This window comes from Ahaetulla prasina, chromosome 2 (genome assembly GCF_028640845.1).
Source record: "Ahaetulla prasina isolate Xishuangbanna chromosome 2, ASM2864084v1, whole genome shotgun sequence".
Taxonomy (NCBI): domain Eukaryota; kingdom Metazoa; phylum Chordata; class Lepidosauria; order Squamata; family Colubridae; genus Ahaetulla; species Ahaetulla prasina.
Window position 1 is genome coordinate 99391376 of NC_080540.1, and position 9134 is coordinate 99400509.

Here is a 9134-nt window from a genome sequence, read left to right on the forward strand (position 1 = left end):
GTGATGCCTTTGTTTTATTTTGAGTTACCTGGCGCTGGGAATGAATTAATTCCCAGCTGTTTGAATAAAGTGTATTTTTACTAAGGACTGCGTTTGTTGCTACCTGCTCGAGTCGGGGTCACAACAATTTACAAACGATTCAATACCAACAATAAGAAAACTAAAAAGGAAACAAAAAATCAAGAACACATCCTCCAGAGCCAGATAAGCATGTATGAATGCCAAAGAACCAGAAAACAATATCCTAATAGCAATAGCACTTAGACTTATATACCACTTCACAGTGCTTCACAGCCCTCTCTAAGCGGTTAACAGAGTCAGTCTAGTCTTGCCTGTACACCGCCCTGAGTCCTTCGGGAGAAGGGCGGTATAAAAATCAAATCAAATCAAATAAATAAATAAATAAATAAATATTGCCCCAACAGTCTGGGTCCTCATTTTACCCACCTTGGAAGGATGGAAGGCTGAGTCAACCTTGAGCCCGGTGAGATTTGAACTGCCAAATTGCAGTTAGCTGGCAGTCAGCAGAAGCAGCCTACAGTACTGCACTCTAACCACTGCGCCACCGTGGCTCAAGAACTATAAAGACGACCATGCCCCCACCAATACTGGCAGGGCAAGTGACTGTATACTGTATACAGGGAGCAAATCCTACATTCACTAGCACTAATGATGTTACCTAGTCAGGTAATGAAACATCTGCAAGCAAGCAACCAAGCATTGAGACACAGTTCAACCCTGAACCAGAGGTGGGTTTCAGCAGGTTCTGACCAGTTCTGGGGAACCAGTAGTGGAAATTTTGAATAGTTCAGAGAACCGGTAGTAAAAATTCTGACTGGCCCCATTATTCTCTGCCTCCCAAATCCCAGCTGATCGGGTGAAAATGGGGATTTTTGCAGTAACCTTCCCCTCGATTGGGGAGGGAATGGAGATTTTACAGTATCCTTCCCCTGCCATGCTCACCATGCCACACCACCAAGCCATGCCACGCCCAAGCCTCACCCACAGAACCAGTAGTAAAAAATTTTGAAACCCACCACTGCCCTTCTCTTCTATTAGACAGCATGAGTTGGAGAGAGCACCAAGTGGGACTCCCCAAAGCCCATTCTTGCTTCAGACAGAGGCAAAGTGATGGGAGGAATGGGTGGCACCAGCAGAAAGGGTGTTTCTGTGTTATATTCACACATATCTGCTCTTTTCTAGGAGGCTGGCAGTCTCCGACACTGCAGAGAGCTGCAGACCAACACTATCTACCAGAGCATATTTCTATGTCAACAGAACTATTCCTCCTGCCAAGCCCACGCAGTGCCATATATTAAAAGGCGTAAAAGAGCGCCGGGGGAGTGCTTCAAAATAACTCATTGCCATTCACTTTGCTGCCCTGGCCTCTTTGCCACGCGGAGCGGTCGATTTGCCTGGGCCATACCAAGAGGGCTCCGCGCGTCTGAGGGCGCGGGGGTGGGGGGGTCGAGCTGCAGAAAAACCAGAAGCACAGAAACGCCCCCTGCTTTTTTGTTTTGTTTTTTTTGTTTTTGGTCTGTTCGTTTTTCCCAAAGCGAGTAGGGGGACGGGGGCGCTTCTCCTCTTAGTTTGACGCACGTGGTGGGACGGCAGGCGGGAGCCGCCTGTTGCTCAGGTAGGGAAAGCGGAGGCAGGACGATCTGCGGCTGCGCCCGGGGAGCCGCCTCTGCGTTTCAGGAAAAAAAAAAAAAACCAAAAACGCGGCGTTCGAACTCAGGTGTGTTGCTCACTACAAATCCCAGCCGGCTCCGCGGCGGGTGGTTTTTGTCCTGCACTTTACCTCGTGCGTTCCCGGCCGGCTGGAAAGGAGGGCGCCAGAGAGAGAGAGAGAGAGAGAGAGAGAGATTCCTCCACAGCCGAGGAAGCGGCGGCAGGTGGTTGGAGCCTCCTGGAGAGCGGTCGCCGTCTCTCCCTCCGCGGTTCCCACGCCCGTCGTCCGCCCTGGCCGTAGCGGGCATGGCCGAATTCTTGAATCAAGCCGCCGTGGTGGGCTTCCTTCGGGAACGCGGCGGCAAGGTGCGCAATTCGCTGCTGGTCGGCCACTTCAAGCCGCTGTTGGACGTGCCCAAGGCGACGCCGAAGGTCCGAGCCGCTGTCCGGCAGCGCTTCGTCCAGTTGGTCAACAGCGTGGCGGTCGTGCAGGTCTCTGAGGGGAACAAGTGGGTCGTGCTCAAAAAAAGGCACCAGTTGGTACCGGAGTCCTCCGATGCGGACCCGAGATCGATCGCCTTCGGGGACCTGTCTGACGAGGAAACCTCAGAAGGCGCCGATTCTGGAGCGCCCGCTTGCCCTGCCGGCTTCGTGGCGCCTCGGAGCTCGCCTGGAGAGGAGGAGGACCCTGAACCGCCTCAGACTATCCCGGTGATCCAGTTGAAGAACCTCTTTCAAAGGGAAGGCTCGGAAATCCTCAAAGTCCCCAGTGTCAAAGACCATTTGGCCCCCAAAGGTGCCTCCCCCAAGCCCTGCATGCTGCCGCTCCGTTCGGTGCCCCCTACCAGCAAAGCTAAGAAATCTGAGGAGTTGAGCCCTGAGCAAGACAGGATCCCAGTCCAAGATGGTCTCTCAGTGGATCTCTCTGCCATCCTTCCTTCTACCTCCCCTCATACTAAGAGGCGGCAGCTAAATGAAGTGGGGCCCAAATCCCCTTCCCTGAGAAGAGGGTCTAAACCACTAAAGGTGGGTGAGGAAGCTGACAGCACAGCCAATGTGCCCTTGGAACCTGCTGAGCACCAGTGGGTGGTGAACGCCACAGCCGGCCAGTGGTCCCAGCAACTTCATGGCTTGCTGCTCATTGACTTGAACCTGGCGAGCAAAAGAGATTTCATGAGCGGCTTCACAGTTCTCCACTGGGCAGCTAAAAGTGGAAATTGCAGAACACTGAGCAAAGTCATAGAAATGGCTGAGAAAGGAGGTATTCCTGTTGATGTAAATGCTAAGTCCTTTGGGGGTTATACTCCGCTCCATATTGCTGCTATCCATGGGCAGGAAGAAGTTATTAGCCAGCTGGTTAAAGTTTACAATGCCAAAGTCAATTTAAGAGACTACAGTGGGAAGAAACCATTCCAGTATTTAAAAGAAGGCTCGTCTTTTGCAGTCAGACATCTCTTAAATGACCCTGGTCTTCACACCAACACTGGACAGAACCCTTCTACCAAGAAGAGCATAAAAGTGGCTGCTTCTATCTTGAGTTCCACCAGCACTGTCCTGGGACTTTTATCTGACGATATTGCCTTCTATGAACTGACAAAAGGCTTGAAGAAACCTGCTCCAGTCAATAAATTTCTTAACTTAGCCACAGCCCCTAGGAGGAAGTTGAAGTCCAGAAGGGCTTTTTCTTCTTCTTCTTCTTCCTTGTCTCAGGCCCTGGAGGAAGAAGAGAATGAAACTGCATCAAAACATAGACCGATTTCAGAATTGTTCTTTGGTCATTAACCTCACTGACATCGAGTAATATCAACATTTAATTAGACTTGGGCAGATCTCGCATTCACAGAAACACATTTTGTTTTGTAGTTTTGAATGTGTTTCAATTTAAGTCTAATCTAAGGAGGAAAAAGAATCATAGGATTATGATTTAACTTGATAGTTGCTGCTTTCCAGCATTCAATAAGACCGATTTTTTCGTCCAACCAAATCTTCATTTATAAAATGGGAATTATTGAAGTTTCATCTGAATTTTATCCATTGGGTGGGAGTTATTTTTTTCCCCAATAAAAGGTAAGATTTAGGTGCAAATTTCCATGAAAATCAGTTTAGTAAGGCAACAGTCCTGCAATACTTGAGGAAAAAAAATCCTACTGAAATCAGTGGACAGACTTCTTAGTAAGCACTGATAGAATTAAGAATTGACATATAAGATACATGTCAGATATATATTGACATATAAGATAATTTTATTTTGAAAAAATATATATTTTATTCATGCATGCTGTTCTCAAAAGCCTCTTAAATGTCCTGTTGTGGGAACAAAAACATTTTTATCATTTCTTGGCATCCTATCCTATTCCATTAAAGTAGATTTAACAAATTCATTTGTAGTAGCTCTCCTCTCCTCTCCTCCTGTGCCATTTGTTAGGTTTGGAAATGATTTTTGTACAATAATTGAACAAGGTCCCATTTGATATAAATCTATTTTTCAGATGATCTGATTTATGCAGTTGAAAAGAAAGCAACTGTAGTAAAACTATATTTTTGTTTACAATCTAAAACTTCAGACTGATACTTTTCCATTAACTTTTTAAAAATAAATTGGAAAAAGGAATACGCACGGCTTTTAGTAGCCAACTGAAGGTTAATTTATTTTATAAAAAATTAAAAGCCTCTATTAAATACGTTTATGCATTTACTATGTATAGAATATGAAATGAAATTATAAATCTAGCTCATGCCAAGTTTAAGACAAAAGAGAAGATTAATACCTCTACCTCACTGCAATAGTTAAGGCTTTTTATTTAGAAAAAGCATACAATCCTAATTGCACAATTATTACCTTCAGTTGATAATACATTGGCAATTATGATGTTCTGTCCTAAAAACATTTGAAAATATAGTAAAAACAATTCTATTTAGGATATTTATTTTTACACAAGAAGGAATCAAAATGTAACAACTTAAGCAGTTATTTTTATATTTATTAATTGTATGAACATTCGAGGTAAATCTGTTTACAGTTTCAGCCTTAAAATTCATTCAGTATAGGAACTTAAATTTATTGTGAAATTCTCAACATCAAGTCCTCCTAGATTTGAAAATGCTTTTCATAAACTGTTATGAAAGCCTTGTATAAATGAGATGACTACGATCCCACTTTACAAATAGATGTATAGTCGTTTTGTGTATATTGATTTAATACAGTTAATTACTCTGTGAACTTAAATAAGGACTCTGAAACTGATATGGGTTTACAGGGAAGAACATCCCAAGTAAATGTATACAGAAATCTTGTGCCTTTCTAATGCTTTTTATATAATGTATAAGTGCTGTTGTCATGATGGAATTTATTTTTATGTTATGATTCTAAGCCAAAGCCAATTTAAATCTGAAAAATTTGCATGAACTGAAAACATGATGTGACAAGCATGACGGTACAGTTTAGAGATAAGAAAACCATCCCCTGTAGTAACTGTAGTTAATAATTCAGCTACAAACAGAAGTATAATAATTATCCCTGTTGGTACTATCATCTTATGTAGGAAAAGATTTTTTTAACTGAATATCTGATTTGACTTTCAAAATGCATTCACAGATATATGACACACATTTCATGGAAGACATTTAAATACTTTGGAAAATGAAAAAATACATAAGTAAAAACTGAAGCATAGTTCTATAGGACCTTGCTTAAAAGCCCAGTGATTATTTAACTCCACATTTCTAATGCTGAATAGCAAAATATAAACTAATATATATTTGTAAACTTGTAAATCTGACAGATTTAGCAAATGCACCTTGAGTAGAATACAAGCATGCCGTGTATTTTGGTTGGGAATATAAAAAAGTCAACAGGCAGCTTTAAAGAAGCATCTATTTCTCTGGAGCTTTTCTTTAGAGCTGTCTTGAGTGGCACAGATGGTCTTTTTAAAAATCCATTGTTCTGCTAAAACAAAATGGACAAACAGGCTAGCATATCTGTTTACAACAGTTTGGTTGTTTAATCCGCATTTGTAGTTTCAATTTTCAACTGTGGCATTTCACTGGACTACACTGAAACTCTTTTCAAGGTCAGTGGTTTTCAGAATGTTTTTGTTATCAACCTTGCATTAATAAAGGCAGTGCTTCTTATTTTTGCATAAGTGTGTTCATGTGTGCATGGTATAATATATCAAACTCTACAAAATATGGCAGTAAATGTGCTTTAATATGGAGGAGGTATGAAATATTTACTGTTCACAATCTTTGAAAATAATTTCCAGGGACCACAGTTTACAGAATTTGGATAATGTACACTTAACATGTGGCATATTATCACAGATTTTAGGAGCAGCCAGTTTCATGAAGGAAATAAAATGAGGTTCCCAGTTTAGTAGAATTAGGGATAGACAAGAGTAGCATCCTTCTCTTGGCCATTTAACTGTGCAACATTTTGCCCTAATTATATTTCTTTCAGCAGTACTCATTTCTGATACTAGATCTTGAGAACATTTAAAAAGCTACAGGTGATTGCACAGTTCTGTTTTAAAAAAGTCACTCTCATACTTCTAGAATGGGAGGAACACAAGACAGTGATAATAGAGGTTGAACAATCTATTCTGTTCTTACCCGGCGGAAAAATGGGAGGAAGAATCAGATTTGTTCAAATAAAACCCTGTAAAAGTGAAAATAAAATGAGGGGAACCTTTTCAACATATACAGATACATCCAAAAATATTGGTACTCCACTTCGGTGATGTTTGTTAAATCATACTTCAAGATATTTGCTCTGTAGATTATGGTCTAAAGAATGGTGGATGCCATTTACAATATCAATTTCAATATATTTCATGGTAAATTGGGATTCTTTGAGACAAAGAGGAGGGGTACCAATACTTTTCCAATATTAGTCTACATGGGCACTAACAATTGACAACAACTTGGTGATGCGCAATTAATGAATCCAATACTTTTGACTGTTTTTATATATATGCAAGAGTGGTAGATGATTTTGAACAATCTCTCTCAGCCCAGCTCATGTCACAGGGTGGTTGTGAAAAAAACAAACAAGAAAGGACAGGTACCCATCTTGAACTCCAAAAAAAATATTCCAATTAATATTGATAATTAGTATTGCTAACAAAACTGAACTATTGTTCACAATGTTATTTATAAGTGTGAGTTCCTGTCAGAAAACGGGAGAGCTCTATTTCAGAAACAGTACACCCCTGGGATACAGTTTTCACTACCTGCAAACACATGCCATCTAAAACTGATAATGCACTTTCCTTTCTTTCCTTTAAAACTCTTGAAACAAAACAATTGGAACTTTTCCACAAAGTATTATTTTTCATTTCCCAATACGGTAATATATTTGCTTCTGCAGAGCAAATACTTCTCCTATAATGAGAATTGGATTAGTTATGGATAATTCACCCTATTCAAAAGATATAGTGGATATTTAACATCTAATATTACTGCTCGGAGGGTAACAGGCAACCTACCTCTGAGTTTGACATAGTTAGACAATCTAATGACTCAAACCAGAGCAGAAAGGGTGGAGATGTTTATGTCTTACATGTCAATCTTGCACTTAGAAAGCTGTAAACATTTACAAGAAAGCAATCTTTGTACAGTTGGTCGCTTGCCACCCCTTGCAAAGGGTGATGGAAAAGAAATTTATTAGAACCAAAGGACCTTCAAGATAAATCTTGTATGCAGATGATGCTTTCTTGCTGCTGCTTCTAAATAATGATGAATCTTGAAGGATGAAGGATTCAAACAGAACTTCTTGTTCCTTGTTCCCAGGGAGGGAACAATAACTAGCAGATTCCAATACAAGAGCGGGTGGAGGAAGAAAGATGTGAGAGACAATGGGAAGAAATGTCTAGAGAAGTGAGGAAATCTTTCTTCCTTAAGAGATTAAGAATGTGATGTAAACTCCTCACAAGTCCTACTAATTGATTGATTGACTTATTATATGCCATCAAGTCATTTTTGACTCATAGTGATCACATAGACTTTCTCCATGACAGTCTATATCTAACCTATACCTTTAGGCCTCCCAGCGGTATACTCATTGCCACTGTAACCAAGTCCATTCATTTTGCTGCTGGTTATCCTCTTTTTTTCCCATCCACCTTTCCCGGCATCAGAGCCTTCTCCAGAGTGCTGGATCTTTGCATAATAGTGTCCAAAGTAGGATAATTTGGACCTGTACATATGTGCTATGAATGAGAACTTTGGCGTGACGTATTAGTTGTTGGAGTTTTTTGTTGGTTTTTGGGGGCTTCCATCAGGTAGCATAGTTATTTGCCAGCCAAATAACATAGGCAGTCAGTTTTCATCTCATTGTGAAACATTATTTGGCCAGTAACTGCAGAACAATTTTGTTTTGGAAAATTCTAGATACCAATGCAGCAATCTACCGCATGATTACTCAGCAGTACAATTCTTAAAGAATTCTTCAATATTTTATTTCTAGTTGCTGTGACTAATGCTCTTTAGATTCAGTACTACTTGTTTTTAAGGAAGCATAGAAGTAAGTGTGTGTGTGTGTGTGTGTGTGTGTGTGTGTGTACTTAAAAGTGAGCTCTATTGGGTCAATGACCTAAGCATATGCTGCCTGAAAATCTTATAACTTTCTGTAAGGAAATGATGGCAGTTAGCCATTTCTCTCAGCCCAGCTCATGTCACAGGGTGGTTGTGAAAAAAACAAACAAGAAAGGCCAGGTACCCATCTTGAACTCCAAAAAAAAATTCCAATTAATATTGATAATTAGTATTGCTAACAAAACTGAACTATTGTTCACAATGTTATTTATAAGTGTGAGTTCCTGTCAGAAAACGGGAGAGCTCTATTTCAGAAACAGTACACCCCTGGGATACAGTTTTCACTACCTGCAAACACATGCCATCTAAAACTGATAATGCACTTTCCTTTCTTAGGAGGGAATATATTATTATGTACCTTTAAAACTCTTGAAACAAAACAATTGGAACTTTTCCACAAAGTATTATTTTTCATTTCCCAATACGGTAATATATTTGCTTCTGCAGAGCAAATACTTCTCCTATAATGAGAATTGGATTAGTTATGGGTAATTCACCCTATTCAAAAGATATAGTGGATATTTAACATCTAATATTACTGCTCGGAGGGTAACAGGCAACCTACCTCTGAGTTTGACATAGTTAGACAATCTAATGACTCAAACCAGAGCAGAAAGGGTGGAGATGTTTATGTCTTACATGTCAATCTTGCACTTAGAAAGCTGTAAACATTTACAAGAAAGCAATCTTTGTACAGTTGGTCGCTTGCCACCCCTTGCAAAGGGTGATGGAAAAGAAATTTATTAGAACCAAAGGACCTTCAAGATAAATCTTGTATGCAGATGATGCTTTCTTGCTGCTGCTTCTAAATAATGATGAATCTTGAAGGATGAAGGATTCAAACAGAACTTCTTGTTCCTTGTTCCCAGGGA

General features: G+C 40.4%; 1 protein-coding gene across 1 annotated transcript; it reads left to right on the forward strand.

Moving 5' to 3' along the window:
• Positions 1-1842: 1842 nt before the first annotated feature.
• Positions 1843-6395, forward strand: SOWAHA (sosondowah ankyrin repeat domain family member A). Its single transcript, XM_058166687.1, has one exon. The coding sequence runs from the start codon at positions 1978-1980 to the stop codon at positions 3451-3453; it is 1476 nt and encodes a 491-aa protein (XP_058022670.1). The 5' UTR covers positions 1843-1977; the 3' UTR covers positions 3454-6395.
• The last annotated feature ends 2739 nt before the right edge of the window (positions 6396-9134 follow it).

Bases quoted from the DNA above. Each gene is read 5' to 3' on its own strand.
- SOWAHA (XM_058166687.1), top strand. From the start codon at position 1,978: ATGGCCGAATTCTTGAATCAAGCCGCCGTGGTGGGCTTCCTTCGGGAA.